The 16,322-nt window shown below is 36.9% G+C and overlaps 1 protein-coding gene across 2 annotated transcripts in view; it reads right to left on the bottom strand.

Annotated features, from left to right (window-relative positions):
* SPINK5 (serine peptidase inhibitor Kazal type 5) overlaps nt 1–16,322 on the bottom strand; it is a 55,909-nt gene that overhangs the window by 19,639 nt on the left and 19,948 nt on the right. Inside the window, exons 6-17 of one of the 2 annotated variants that reach the window (XM_080919791.1) lie at nt 16,043–16,109; nt 15,228–15,355; nt 13,910–13,976; nt 11,217–11,344; nt 9,798–9,885; nt 8,046–8,173; nt 6,391–6,469; nt 4,876–5,003; nt 4,309–4,357; nt 3,306–3,433; nt 1,233–1,317; nt 253–380 (exon numbers count right to left, since the gene is read on the bottom strand). In XM_080919791.1, coding sequence (XP_080775917.1) covers nt 253–380; nt 1,233–1,317; nt 3,306–3,433; nt 4,309–4,357; nt 4,876–5,003; nt 6,391–6,469; nt 8,046–8,173; nt 9,798–9,885; nt 11,217–11,344; nt 13,910–13,976; nt 15,228–15,355; nt 16,043–16,109 — 1,203 coding nt within the window. The remainder of the gene's footprint in view (nt 1–252; nt 381–1,232; nt 1,318–3,305; nt 3,434–4,308; nt 4,358–4,875; nt 5,004–6,390; nt 6,470–8,045; nt 8,174–9,797; nt 9,886–11,216; nt 11,345–13,909; nt 13,977–15,227; nt 15,356–16,042; nt 16,110–16,322) is intronic. The other variant, XM_080919792.1, reaches the window with a different exon arrangement.

The following is a 16,322-nucleotide window of genomic DNA, read 5'->3' as shown; positions in this document are numbered from 1 at the left end:
AAAATCAAGACCCAGAACTTTCCTGTCATGATCTATGGGGATATCTGGTATTAGTACATGGCACCACCATGATGATAATCAGATCTTTTTCCGAATACTGAAGTAGTAGAATGAAAGTACTGTCAGTGTGTGGCTTGATGATAATCTATCCGCCAAACTCAGCACAAAGAAAAACAGGCTTCCTTATCACTATCCTGGAGCATGCCACCCCTACATATGACACTGAACAGCAGTAGCGGCAGCTGTACTCACAAGAAGGCCTCACACATGGAGCAGGTGCTTTCATAGGTCTTCCCATCCAGGCCTTCAGTATGGTCATTCTTTCTGGTGCAGGGGAGCCGCCCATTGCTTAGCAGAATACGGTATTTACTACATAGCTTCTGTCAAATGAAAAAGGCTTTGAGGACCAAATCACAAAACACTGCAAAACCCCCACCTCAGTCTCTTTGAAAACTATGATGTGATGTCCGATATCAGCTTTAGCTGATACTCTGTGATGGACTCTATTAACACATTTTTTGGCACATAAGATTGCTGGTATTGCAATGATTATAAAATATTCAATTTAAATTTTATTTTGATATAGTAACTATAAGAGACAAAGGAATAATAAGTGTCTTAGATGGGACAGGAGTCCGTGGTATGCAGAATAATAGCAAGTTTTGATCCCTAGCTCTCGCATAAAATGGTAAGCATGTCTGTGCATGCCCGTAACTCTAGTGGAGGAAGGGGTTAGACAAATCCCCAAGATTTTCTGTCCAACAAGCCAACCTAGCTGAAAGGGAAAGTTCCAGAACAGCAAAAGACATTGTCAAAGATCAATGAGCATGAAAATTGTTGCAGTCTTACTCGGTTCCCACTTTCATATACAGGAGATGCACAATCACACATTCCCATGAGTGTAACACACACACACACACACACACACACACACACACACACACACACAAGCACACATAAAGACAGAGGGGGGGAGGGAATCACCATCACCACCACCTTCACAACAGACAGCTTTGAATAAGGAAATGAGTATTTGAAATCCTGAGGTCCAATTTGCAGAAACCGAAATAAAAACAAATAAATGCAACTAGGAAGACAGACAATTTGCTAGATGTGAGGATTCAAATACATGTTTCAACTTGGTAAAATCATTAAGGATGCTGAGACTGGTAATTTGGCCCAGAAGACTGAAGACTGTGCATGTGTGCAGTCCAATGAGCTGAAATAGATACCTGTATTTCTTCTCTCTTTTTCTTTCCAGCCTCAGCTTTCTCCTCCACTTTGGCATCCCTTTTCTTCTCTTCCTCTTCTACTAGGCTGCAATAGAAGAAAAACTAAGTTCAACTCTCTAATTATGCAGACATGTCTCCAAAAGGAAGAGAATGTCCTTCAACCAAATTTGAGAAGTCTCCTGGATCTTGGATGAGGGATATGGCTCAGAAGGTAAACTGTTTTTGTGTAATCCTGATGACATGAGTTCAATCCCTAGAACCCATTATGGAATAAGAGAAATAATTCCAGAATGTTGTCCCTTTAGCTGTATATGTGCACTGTGGCACACACACACACACACACACACACATCACACACACACATCACACACACACACACACACACACACACACACATCACACACAGTTTTGGTGATGATCAATGATAAACATAAATATATAAAAGTATTCAGAAAAAAATTTGTCTTAAGAAGTGTTATTATTTTGGACAATATGCAAAGAAAGGTGTCTATATTATAATTTTCAAAAAGTAATAATAATGGCAAATGCACACATTTTCATCAGTGTGTAAGGCCCTGAGCTGGTAATATTTTTTGTAGGTCACTGGGTTCAATCTATAAACAGCCATGATTACTAACTGTTTTTTTTCTAAATTATGGGACATTTGTTTTTCTCCCAGGAATACTATTATATCATTAATAATAATAAGGTACGATAAGTTAGATATCAAGACATCATAACATAAAAAATAATTCACTATAAAAATTTTAGAGTTTATTATATTACAATTTAAATTTTAGTTGCCAGCCATGATAGAAGCCCTATAAAATTCAACAGTGAACTTTATGATATCTGTCACAGGCTGACTCTTCTAGGTTTTCCTTTGTTTTGTTTTTATTTTTGCTGTTGTGTGAAACAATATTTTGCCATGAAGACTAGGCTGGCCTCAAACTCAAGATTTTTTCTCTAGCCACTAAGGTGCTGAGATTCAAAGGGGCACCAGTAATTACACCCTTGCCATTTTCTAAAGATATATAACACATCAAAATTCATTAGTAGCCTTCACCATATTTGATAAACAATGAGAACAGATGGTATAAACCTGTTATTTCATAAATCTTAGGCAATTCTATATTCTATTAATCTACTTACTCTTGTTAAGTAATATAGTCAGATTCTTAAGGATGGACCAATCTGTGAAGATTGAGATAATCAATAACTTTGTGTTTTACATAAATATACTTTGAAGATAGGGGGAGCAGAATGGCACAGTGCAAGAAATCTAGGTCCAGTACTTGAAGATAATCTTTCATCACTGATTTTGAGGTGACTCACAGGAAGGAGTCTTAGATTAATTCAAAAGGTAGCCCGTGGTTCTTCATGGATTGGAATTACAATTGCAGTATAAAAGTGTAATAGGATACTGTCTGTATTATTCCATGGAAGAGAACTCTGGCAACAGGTTGACCCACAGTACTTGGCAAAGGAAAGTCTTATAAGGCCTAGAGTAGACTGACAGACAGAAGTATTTGTGCATTTAAGTTCAAAAGCTTGTTTATCACTTACAGGCTTTACTCTCCACAGAAATCATGCCTTTTGGCTTTACACTTACCAAAGCATGCCTTTCACTGATAGAGAGCAAGAATAGCCCAAAAAGATTATTCCACTTAATGGTCAGGTATTGAAACAATTCTGATATACTCGCCTCACAGTTCTCCACACATTGTTTTAACCCATGTCTGAATATATTCACACAACCACTGACTGTCAGAGATGAGAGGTCAAAGAAAGTACCTGATCCAATTGGAGATTTGTTCTTTGTTTTTGGTATAAATTAAAACAGTCAAGTATTATAAACATTCCATTGCTGAGTCTAATCACTTGACAAAATTAAAAGGCAGAAGGATAAGTGAATAGAAAATGATGTCATTTTATAATTAAATATTGCTTAACATTGTGTCCATCTGCTTTTAAGATTTTTCTAGCATACAATACATGGTGCACTTTGGAATCTCAATTCCAGGCAAGCATAATAATGCATGATGAGATGGAGCTCGGAGGATGGATACTCACAATACACTTGCACACATTGAACACTTGTTTGCATGTGTCTTTCCATCTGGGCCAACAACGGGGTCATTTTCTCTGGTGCAAATGAGCATTCCGTTCTTTGCTTGATCCCGGAACTCACTGCACATTTCCTGGAAGATAAAAAGAAATACATCATAAAGCAGTCAAATAAATAGAAGCAGAGAATATCATTCTGAGTATGGTAACCCTTACTCAAACGGACAGGAATGGTATGTACTCATTGATAAGTGAATGTTAACCAAAATGTACAGAATACCCAGGATACAACACCCAGAACGTAAGATATACTATACTCCTCTTAACAAGAAGGAAGGCCCAAGTGAGGATGCTTCAATCCCACTTAGAGCAGGAACAAAATAATCATGGAAGGCAGAGTGAGGGAGTGACCTTGTTGGAAGTAGAGTGGGGAGAGGCAGGATCAGGTATAAGAGGCAGGAGAGAAACCCAGAGGGCCAGGAGAATGAATGAAAATATGCAGCTGCTGGGGGTGAGGTATGAGGGAACCTCTGGAAAGTCCCAGAGACCTGGGATGAGGGAGGCTATCAGGACTCAATGGAGATGACCATAGTGGAAATGCCCAACAGTGGGGAGATGGAACCTGAAAAGACCACCTTCAGTAATTAGACAAGGCCCCACTAAATAAACCTCAAAATTTGAACAGTCATGAAGTAAAATTGGTACTTTGGAATTATCTAATCAGGATTATTTTTGCATTAAGAGCTCTCTCATACACACACACACTCTCTCTCTTCCACTCCTATGCAATAGCCACTAATCTTACTTGTTTCTCAGGCTAGTCTTCAACTTCTATGCTAAAATTAGCCTTCTGAGAAGCTAAACTAATATATGTATTAATGTTTATGTCTCTTTTCATTTTCATCAGGCATGAAGTTTAGAAAGCGAACACTTATTTTAGTGAGACAACTAGAACATTAAGCAATTGTGAAGTCAAAAAGGTAAGGTGTGGGAGTACTGAGAAAATTACCTTTGCAGCTTCTCTTTTAACCTTTGCTCTTGCTTTGTCCTCTTGAATACTATGAGAAAAAAGAGGATAGATTATAAAGAAACAAATATTACTTCTTATTAAAGATCCCATACAGTCATGATTGGTCATTCAATGCTTTGACTCTTCTCCAATGGCCATAACGTCCTGCAACATCAGGCTTGTCATTTATTTTCCTTTTAGATAATGAATGGCTCCATTCTCTCCAGAACATTGTAGGAAAGATGAGCTTTTATACCCTTTTCTGTTGCCTATTATAATTTGGATTATTTTGAAATTCTACATGCAAATTACCCCATGTATTATTTCTTTCTGTGTTTCATGACTAATATTTCCTGTCTCTAATGTTTCTATCACAATAGTAACAAACTGAAACTCTCCATTTGTTTTTGTTTGTCTTTAGCAGGTTAAATGTGACCTACAAGGCTGAGAGATTCCTAGAATATACATTGTTATCTCCACTCAGAGACAACACCCCCTCCTGTATCTTCCAATGGTCATTTCCAAGCCTCATACCCTTTACAAGTCCAGAGTGTAAACTGTACTCACAAGAAAGCCTGACACATGGAGCATGTGTTTCCATGAATTTTTCCATCAGGGCCCCTGATTGGGTCATTCTCTCTGGTGCAGTACAGTTGTCCATTCCTCCTGACCTTGCGATATCCATCACATAGCTTCTGTATGACCAAAAAGAAAGTTGGAGGTAATGACCACATGATTGTTCAGATAATAAAAGTCAACGAAATTCTGGATACTTATTGCTTAATAGTCACTATATCTCTAGAATATGTGTGTACTGGCTTATCCTAGAGTAATTTTATACTTTGAAAGAAGCATAAACATTAAGTGATAAAACTGAAAGTAAGGTAAGAATATTTAAATATGGAGGGGAAAATATTTAAATATAGCCTGTAACTGATGAGGTGGTGTGTGTGTGTGTGTGTGTGTGTGTGTGTGTGTGAAAAACAGTCTCAAGTCACACTTCACAGAAGTCAGAGGAAACTTTCAGAAGCTGGTTCTTGCCTTCCTTTAACCTTGTCCAGACAACATCTGTCTACGATTTTGTTGTGGCATCATGGAGTACTCCAAGCCATCATGGTGTACTCCATACCTTCTAGGCAATTCTTCTCTCTCCATCCCATCTTGTATAGGAGTGTTGAGATAACAAAAGATCTTGTCTCCTTTTGATTTTTATAAATGTAGTTTACAGTGACTAAACTCAAGGTGCCAAGTTTGGCATACAGTACCTATTCCTGTGAATCATCTCTTAGGTTCAAAAGCATGAGCTTTAAGGAAGACAGCTTTATACATGTAGTTTCTATATGATCTAAATGGTAGTATAAGGGAAAGGACAATCTAGAGGGAAAAATATGAGAATTTTATCATCAAAACAATGGGTGATGATAAGACATGCAAGTCTCTGGAAAAGACTGTTGCAAGATTTTTTTGACTTAAAAATTATGTTTTCTGATTTGAGAGAGTCTAAGTAGGTAAACGCAGTTGTCACTGAGTTTGATGACCTGAGTTCAGTCCCCATAACCCACAGTGTAGATGGAGAGAACCAATTCTTCCTTGTTGTCCTCTGAACTCTACACTTCACATGTGCACATAGATATCTATGCAACTGCACATACACAGGAACATGCTTGCATGCACAACACACACACACACACACACACACACACACACACATGCTCAAGTGAGAGCAGAGTGTAAATGGTAAACTTTCTTTTAAATTGTGCTTTTATAAAATCTTGTTTCTATATAAATCAACTCAAATACTAAGTTTCAAGAATCTGTAACAAAGAGTGTACATGGACAGATTCCCCTGGAAAGTGATTTGTATAGACTAAAACCTATTGGTTGAAAGTAGTAGTAAAACTCAAGTTCTTCCATTCTAGTAATTTTTTTCACTTTCCATTGTTTGGCTCTTAAGAATCAATCAGTTTCATACAATGTTCATTTCAATGTCATTCCAGACTCAAGGATAATGACTTGTTGCCAGGTTCCTGCAGATGTGTTTAGTTACAAAAACAAACAGAGTTAAGGGTGAATTCCACTCACTGAAAATGTTTCTGACTCTTCAGACCCTCTTCTGTTTCTGGTTCCAGCTTCATCCTGCTTTTCTTCAGCTTCTGCTTTGCTGAAAAAAAATAAAATAAAAGGAATCCACTGATTTCTACACATTTCTCATTCATTCCCAGCCTAGAGAGGATTTGCCCCTCTATCACCATGTAATAACTAAAGGAAACTGCTTCCAACATGTTGTCATTCTATAACATCTTCAATTGTCTCACATCAAAAGAAAGATGACAGTACTATGTCTGTAAACCAGCTTTTTATTAATTTTTCTGCTTGTGGTGAGAAACGATGGCCAAAGAACTGTCAAACTGGATTCCTGGTGGCCTCATACCTAGGTGATGATAAAACCTTAAGAAAACACACTGACACAGCTTCTTAATTGTCAGAGAGAAGAAGAAGCCAAAATGCTTTAGCTTAGATCAGAGTTCACCAATGCCTCTGTCCACATTTCCAGTCTATCTGTCTCCTACATCATGTATCCCTTGCTTTCATTTACACTTAAACATAGTGCTCATCCCTGTCTATTTTAACTAAAACACCAAAGTAAGACAGACGGGTAAAACTCAATGATTCCATACACTGATTAAACAAAAAGAACACAAATGTGGCTTGTAAAACAAATGATATTGTATCTACAGGTAACTGATGACATTTTAAACATAAGAGGTTATGAGTGAAAAAAGTTAATTATTTTAATATCATAAGTATAGCCAAGTGTTTATTTTGAATTCAGTTAAAAATAGTATTACTCCTATTATTCCAAATTTTAAAAGAGAAGTAGTAATGCAGGTTGATGTGAAGGTGGTACGTGATTGGACAGTAGAGAGGGAGTCAGGGAAAAGTCTAGGAAAGCAGGAGAGGAGGAGAGAGGCAAGAGAATCTCAATGGAGGCGGCAGAGGAAGATGGTTTAGATCAAGGTAAATCATATCGGTTTTATCTTGTGTAGGTGGGAGGTTTATATTTTTATTAATTGTCAGTGAATATATTGTTTAGATGTATTATTGTGGATTGAGAATTTAACATATAATCGTTTGATAAGTTAATGATTGTGGAGTCATGATTTTACCAGGCTGTGGAATGAGATATGTGGGTACCAGGCTTGGGAACTAACCACTTAAGGGATTGTGCCACAGCTCTGCACTGAAGTAGCTCCTGGAGCAGCTTCCGTGGAGTGAGACCACATGGGGGGCAACAACCAAACCGTTATTTTATATTTACTACAACATAGTAACTCTAACTTTCTACAACAAATTTATGGCAAGTGAAGTAACAACTAAGGTAATTTTATAGGTTTTTGTGGTTCTCTATGGTATGTTTGTTTCTGGGTAACTTTACAAGCCTAGTATTGGTCCTTAACCATATTATAGAGATGCCTATATGGTTCACACATGGAACTCCATATATTTAAAAAAGGTTCATTTCCATATTTAAGACATAGAAAGTCATAGAAAATAAGGCATCTTAAACCTGTGCCTCAAAGCACCCACCCTTAGCTCTGCACTACAATAACTGTCCCTGTAGCTTATTCAACTGCTTTGCTTATTTTGAGTTAGTTTCCCGAAGGTTGAAGCAAGCTAGTCCTATAAGGGCGTGTGTAAGTTTCTTCTTTCTTGACATCACCAAACTCCATACTCACAAGAAAGCTTGGCACATGGAACACAAGTTGCCATGTGTTTTTCCATCCAGACCACGAATAGGATCATTTTCTCTGGTACAGAAGAGTGTGCCATTCTTTGCACGATCCTGGAATTCACTACACCGTTTCTAAGCAAGGAAAATGAGGTATTTCAAATGTAAGGTTGTATTCTACATATATAATTGCATGTCAATAAAACTTGGAAAGAAGAATCAAAAGTGAAAAGCAATAATTTAAAGATTTTGTACTATTAATACCATTATAATACTACCCTTGTAATGTTCATATGCAACAAGTGTGTTCATAGGTATAAATATTCAACAAGTATATCTATAGTTATCTGGATGATTTAGTTTTCTTTGCTAGACAAGGGGGTAGAATAAGTAATTGCTATATACATGTGTGAGGGCTGTAGCTAGGTCTGAGGTAAGTATGTGCTAGTACAAAGAAAAGAATGATGCAGACCCAAGAATTTTTGATTAAGTACTATTTTGAGGATATATTCAGGAAAATCATATGATTAAAAATTACCCATAAGAAATTATCGTTGTCACAGCCATGGAGGCAGTGACTAGCATGAAATCTTGAGAAATCTAATATTTCAACAATTGTGGCAGTAGAAGAATTAGTTCGATAAAGATAGGAAGGTTTTGAAAGTGGTTTAAAACAAGGTAAACTTGAAAACCACCTACATGGTGCAAACACTGAGGGGAAAGTATGCTTGTTCTTATAAAATGAGAGCACAACAAATCTTTATAATAATGGATAACAGCATCAAATCTTTGTCACTCACAACCAGGTCTGTGGCAAATTTCAGTGAATAGAGATTAAATTTAAAGTAATTAATTAAAGTTATTAAAAGGAAAAGAAGGGGTAAGAAAAGGAGAAATGGATGTAGGGAGAGATCATGAATGACAAATAATAGTTTAAGCATATCTAGATGAGAATATTACAAGAATATGATGATCTAGAATTAAGAGCAACATAGCAGGTGAAAATTAAGCTAAGCAAATGGTTATACAGAGATGGGAGGCATTTTAATGTAGGGAGTGGCCTTCTTAATCTAAGTATCATAAAAGATGATAAATTACAGGAATCAGATTAAGAGGGATTACCATTGATTAATAATCCTTCCTATTACTTTGATAATACACCATGACCAAAAAACCTTGGGGAACAATGATTTTATTTCCGCTTGCAACTCTCTGGTCACAGGCCACCACAGAAGGAAGTCAAGGCAGGGATTTACAACAGAAACCTGAAAGTAGGTATTGAATCAAAGCCCTGGAGGAGCACCGCTTACAGGTATTATTTCATAGCTTCCTCAGACTACTTTCTCATATAACCAGGACCAGGGGCCCAAGAGTACCATCAATTACAGAGAGCTGGGCCTCTTCCCATCAACTTAGAACAAATGCCATAGACTTGCCCACAGCCAATATGGTGGGAACAATTTCTCAATTGAGGTTCCCTTTCCCCAAATGCCTCTAAGTTGTGTCAAGTTGATTAGAAACTATCAAGCACAGATATATTTAAGAAAGGGGACTTAATGTACTACTATGAACAAGTATTTTCTTCCAAATGGAATCAGAAATTTTAGGTCATGATTTCATTCTAAGTGTACAACAATATAATTAAATTTTAACTATTGGGGATAATATTATCCAGTATTGAAAATGCATTCTGAAGTGCTATGCTTGTACACATCTCAGTACACAAAGACCACAGCTATATTGATTAGCAAATTCTCACCTTAATTTCCATTTTAGCTTTAGCCCTTTCTCCAACATCTCTCTGTTTTTTTTCCGCGTTACCTTTTTCTTCTTTAAAACGTTTCATGCTGGAGAAAAAAATAATGAAAAGATAATAATAAATCTTCATATTGCACAATATTTATAGGCACAGAGGGAAGATATGTTTTCCTGGTGATTTTAAAAATACCTCATATTTCTAAGAGGGTCCTTTCATTTTGCATATATATACATGCACATGCACACATGAGTACATTCTTATGTGCATAAATATCTTTTAAATATTCTCTTTTTAAATCAGACTTTTAAAAAAGAGACATTCCAACCTCTCAATGGAAATAAGCTTTTTATCGGTCAATTATTTTATTGTTGACTTTTCTTTATTGAATAGTTTTTGTTTTGAAGTGTGTAAGTGTACACAGGCTGATGTGTTGCTTCATTGATAGTTTTGAGCTCAAAAGAAGTAGCATCTTCATCATGTACCGTTTTATGCACTCACTCGTCATTCAATTAGTGCCTACCTTTTGTGTCAACATTGGTCTCGACCTGGTAGGACATTAGAAAATAAAACAAGCCTATTCATTATTCTCTGAGTATTTATAGACTTAAAGACAACAGTAATAGTCAACTAGTGATCATAGAAATAATTGCTAATTGTAATGATGGTTATTGAAGACCATAACTAAGGATTATGAAGACTGATTTTCAAGTAGGACACAGGAGGATTTATTCAAGGAAGACAGTCTTAATGTACAATCTACAAGAAGAAGGGACATTATCTTGCCAAAATCCAGAAATGCATGCACTAGAACAACAGATTGTAAAGAGTTTGTGGAATTCTGCTCAATGTGATTGTTACAGTGATAAGACTATACTTATGGAGGATAGGTCTGGGGGTTTGCCACGCATTTGAAAGCAGTCTGAGCTAGACTAACCTCATCTCAAAAGAGCAAACAAACAGCAAAACACAAGTTCATAACTCAAACCATCTGAGAGTGTGATAAAACCTGTTTGATTTTTGTTGTGGGGTCAGCCTTTTTCTGTGGCTTATATTGCTAGATGGTAACATAAATGTAAAGAATCTTTGAAATTGTTTATATCAATACAGACACAATGTGTTAATTACTGAAGATAAAGTCTTTTCACACATCATTCTGTTCTATGATTACTTTATTAAAAGGTCATAAAAGCATAGGACTCACAAGTCCTACTGAGGATGTTATAAGCTTGTCTTCCAAACTGAAAATGAATTTAGTTTGTACCCAGACACAAACACAAAATACTGACTAGATGGGCTTATGGTTTTAGGAGGACTTAAATCTGTTCAAAGCATCCCAGTGGCAAAAGCCTCTCTGCCTACGCTATCATTCATCCATCACACCACATCCCTGCCTTCTCAGTGCACTGAGGGGTAACTCACAATATCTCAGCACAGAGGGCACACTTGTTTCCATGCATTTTGCCATCAGGGCCACGGATTGGGTCACTTTCTCTGGTACAAAAGAGTCTTCCACTTCTCACTTGGTTTTCAAATTCCTTGCAAAGATCCTTTGGAAAAACAAAAACAGGAACAACCAATTGTTTTTGACATTTACAAGTCTTTAATTTTGGCATTTTGCATAATAGATTTATAATCACAGAATGACACACCAGAGACTGATGGTAAACAGAAATGCTATCTTATTGAGAATTATATAAATAGCAATTATTTTACCACATTATTTGTGACTCTAAACATCTGTGTACAGTAAACTTGTTGAAGGAAGAGAGCTGAGGAGACAGCAAGGCTTAACAAGCCTTTCCTAATACTAAAAGTAATTCTTATTTTGCAAATACTCAGGGATGAGACAGGATCTGTCATGATATCCCCACATGAACCCAACAGAATGAAAATATTGAACTTGTGGAAAAAAAGTGTTTTAATGCTACTAGATATGGATCAATTTAATCTCATTTGCAAATCCAGCCACACTGTGTGCTCTGCTTTTGTTAACTATATTTATTTCTGACTCTGTAGATGAAGACTTCAGAGTGAAGGTAGCTTCCTTTATCTTGACATAGGTGAATTCTACTTACCTAAAAATTCTTTTAAAAAATGATTTTCAGAAGTGGAAGGGAGATTTGGTGCCAGGCTTCTTGATAATTTTGTTCTAGTCTATCAGAATGCTATTATTTGATATATAATAAACTTTACACACACACACACATATGCTATATGAACAAACATAGTGTTTTATTGCAAACTGGTCTATAAAAATAACCACTAACTGTTTGACCTTAATCTTTCTACTTCTGCCAAGTTGGTGGAAGAAGCCACAGGAGAAGAGCAAGAGTCAGGATACCTTGGTGACTGCACTGTGATTCTACTCAGTGTGTTACTCCCACAAAGTCACAGGACCTTGATGTTACCACCTATACAGTGAGATTTTATACTACTAAATACTAAATAAGTATTTGACTTGTGTTTGAAGTTCACATTTTATCTCAAGAGGCTTTTAAAAAAGAAACATATCTATATTTTAATAAGAAAATATCAGTTTTGAAAGGGGGAATGGGCATGTCCTACAGTTTCTGGGTAACAAACATGGAATAAGATGTAGAAAGCAGACACTTAATAATAGCCTAGCCATAAAAAGCAATGCTCCATGATTTTCAGAACACTAACAATGATAATTTAGGTTTATAGCTTATGATTCATCCAAGAATATACAGAAGAAGCACTTTTGTGAGCAACCCACTGACAGGTTAATTACAGGGCACTCATTAAGCCATCACTGAGAAGTAGTCCTGTTTAGTCCAGTTGTGGCTAATGACCCTGGTCACAAAGAGGAAGAATTTAAGGTGCTTGACACTTGCTAGAAACCATTCCTATTTATGAAAAATGTGTGATAAATATGACAGGATAGGCCAGAGTGTCAGGCTGAATTATCCAAACTCCACAAAATGTTTTGTTTTCCATCCTTGGTTGGTGTTGACCAGACCCTAGACATTTTGTTTCTCGATGGCTAAGCTCAAACTAGTCAATTTAGTTTGGAAAATTTGTTCCATTACATTAAATTGTTAAGAGAAAAGCAAGTTCTTGAGTACCAAAAATTGGTCTTTCACTCCCATGGGAAAGCGTCCCCCAACAATTCACAAAACATGTGTCCATATTAGTGTGAAAGAGAGTTGGAGGTGAAAATACAACACAGCAAGAAGAAAAGGTTGAGTTGTTTGTCTAAGGTCCTTATAACAAGAAAACTTGGGCCCAGAGAGATTTTTTTTCCCTCACTCTTAATACCTAGAGCCTGACCGGATGGATGAACACCAACACTCAGGTGTTTTTGCTTCCTCACAAAAGACCAACCCTGTTGGATAAGGCAATGTTATTCTTCTGAATGCAATAAGAGTTTAACAATTCTAGTGCTTTAATAAGTCAAAGCTACTTAATTCAACATAAGAAAGAAATTTCTGTAATAAATTAAAATATTATAAGATCAGCAAAATATGACAAAGGTTAATATTAGGAGTAATTTTTTAAACTACCACCTCAATATTTGAAATCTTCATTAAGAAGAAGCAGAAATTTTGATGAAAATGGTTTTATTAAATAAAATGACCACATAGAAAAATGAGTTACCCCAATTGTATCAGCAGAATTTTAGAGTAAAGCACCATTGGCTACGCTGCTTAAGAGACTATACTATTTGGAAATTTTTTCTATCGAATTTGTACTATGCCAAAAAGTTTTTAAAATGTATTCAAAGCAAATTGATTGCCCCATGTGAGAAAGAGGGCTAATAGAAATGAGAAGAGTGACGGAAACCAAAACAATTAAAAAAAATAATAAAAGGAAAAAATATCAACAAAATTTTGTGTGCATAATGTCTTTCAAGAGGGGAAGAAAATCAAGGGTAAGAATCATGTACTTGGAATCTTATCTGTGAAAGATGGTTTCAAATTACCCCTACTGATAGTTATTCTAAGAATAATATATTTGAGAAACTTTAAGCAATAGGAAGTGAATATAGTAGTATGGGACAATCACATTATTGTGTTACCTCAAAGGTACAAGTATAATTTTTGTGCATGACTATAGGCCCAACTGCTACACTGTGGTGGTGGTGCATTTACCTCCTCAGTGTCTCTCCGAATTCTGATTTCTCTGTCACGTGTGGCATTTTCTTGAGCTTCTTTTAAACTGTCAAGGAAGCAGAATCCACATGGTTCAGTCATATTTGCTCTGTCCACCCTGTTCTGAGCACTGAATGCTTTCTTATTTACAACAACCTGTTGAAACCAATCCACTCACAAGAGACATGCACTTCCCGGTCTTGAATTCTAGAGACTAAGACATTGCCAAAGATAAGGAAGGGTGTGAGCCTGACTCAATTGCCACTCAATTAGAAGCTTTGTTCTACAGAGCCAGATGGGTGTGCCACCTCAAGTGACAAACAGAAGATTGTCAGGAAAATTCCCTCTAACAGGCAGAACCAAGCGCCTTGAAACAATGCTATGACAAGGGTGAAACCAAACTTAGCCTTTCAGGTGTTGCCATACACACCCTTCTGTGCAACTTCTTAAACAGGGCAAGATATTAGTTTGCCTCCATGCCAAAGCAGGGTTATTCCTAAATGATAAATGATTTGCACTGAGGTTCTAAACCCCATCGATGACTCAACTGTAGCCCCATTCTGGTGTCTCAGGCACAGCCTGCAGGAAATCAGTTTGGAAAAGTCAGAGTCTCCTTTTCTATCAGGATATAAAATAATGAATAAAGAAAGCAGAAAAGCTACAGAAGTTGGGACAGTTAGAACATTGAAGACTCATGCCTCCTAGACAAGAAAATGCCTTGCCAGACACTCAGAAAAAAACAATGCCAATAGTTTTTTCTTTAAATAACACTCATCTTCCATACTGAGTACAGGCCCTATATTTTCTTTGCTAATCCTCATTATTATTGTTATCTTTTTATACCACTATTTAAAATTAGGTGGCATTACGTGGGAAGGGTCGCTATATGTCCCCAAAAAAGCATTGAAAGTCAAATGACCAGTTTGGATTACTCAGTGTTAAAGTGTTTTCCAAGTCTGTCTTTATTTTTTTAATTAGCATTTAAGTTATTAAATACAGTACATTAAACAAAGTTTAGTCAATTCTTCCTCCTCTTTATCTGCTCAAACCCATGTCCCCTAGTCTTAAACTATTTTATAATGAAACACTGAGCCTTTTTGGAGGCATTATAGATTTTTAAAATGAAGTTTCAGATTTTCTGTTTAAAAATATTGTAGTAAAGTGAAGAAAAAGACAAGAAGCCCATCTTGTAGCTAGACCTGTCTCACACTGTAAAGGCAAAAGATCACGTGCGTGATGAGGAAGACATTACCACTCTACGGCTCTCAGGGCAGGAAATAATGGCCTCCTCATAAATGCACCTGGAAATGCTACTTACAAGAGCTCAGCACACATGGCACACCTGTTGCCATGTGTCCTCCCATCAGGACCCCGAATTGGGTCATTTTCCCTTGTACACCCAAGTCTTCCATCTTGCACATAGGCCCGAAAATCACTGCACATATCCTAAAGAAGAGATAAATGAATATGGCACATGGCGGTAGGAATGGATACTTCAACAACGCTTTGAGAAAGTGTTGCTCATGCAGAAACAACTTTGTGAGGCTGTGCAATCCACCTTTAAGTACGGAACTGTTTACTTTCTTATGTACAGAGTCAAGAAACAGTGACATTTATGCTAGAACTCAAGTAGATCACTGTCACTGCTCTCAACCTGCTCCTAATGGCATACCTGATCTAAAGAGGTCCTTAAACCAGCATGTGTGCCAAACCATGGGAGAGGCTAGTAACTTCAGGGATGAAAGCATCCAACCACTGAAATTAGGATTGGTGCTCCGCTAGATAATTAAGTGTGACATTCATAGTGTTTTTTTGTCTTTCCCTAACATCCCAACCTATGGTAGAAAAGCACAGCTTCTTTTCCTTTGTTCAGTGGCTCTCTTCCTATGGGTCATGACACCCCCCCCCCAGAGATGGCATGTCAGATATCCTACCTAACAGATAGGTAAGCTTTACTGAGCTGTATACATTAGGATACATAACAGTAGCAAAGTTACAGCCATGAAGTATATAATTTTATGGTTGTGGCTGCCACAGCTTGAGGAACTTTATTAAAGTGTCCATGCATTAGGAAGGTTGAGACCCACTGCTTTACACTGATACCAATGTCCCCACATTGGCACTTGTCCTTACCGTCTCTAGGCTGCTGCTGCTGCTGCATTCACCTTCACTTTTTATGTCAACATGGTTCTGGCTTTTCCTGGAATCAAATAGTTCATTGACATAGAGATTAGCAATGTAGACTTTCTCAGTTTGTCCACCTTCTTCCCAGTGTTCTAACCTTTATCTGAAAACAGTGTTGCATTTTAGTCTTTACTGAGCTTGTGTAATGAAAGGCTGTTTACAACTTTAAAAAACAACAAAGAAATGGAGTCATGTTGGGGGCTAAATTTTAGGCTTACAGTGGATGTGG

The sequence above is a fragment of the Micromys minutus genome (assembly GCF_963924665.1).
Source record: "Micromys minutus genome assembly, chromosome: 8".
In the NCBI taxonomy this organism is placed as follows: domain Eukaryota; kingdom Metazoa; phylum Chordata; class Mammalia; order Rodentia; family Muridae; genus Micromys; species Micromys minutus.
The sequence above is the reverse complement of the archived record's forward strand: the minus strand, read 5'-3'. Positions and strand labels throughout refer to the sequence as shown.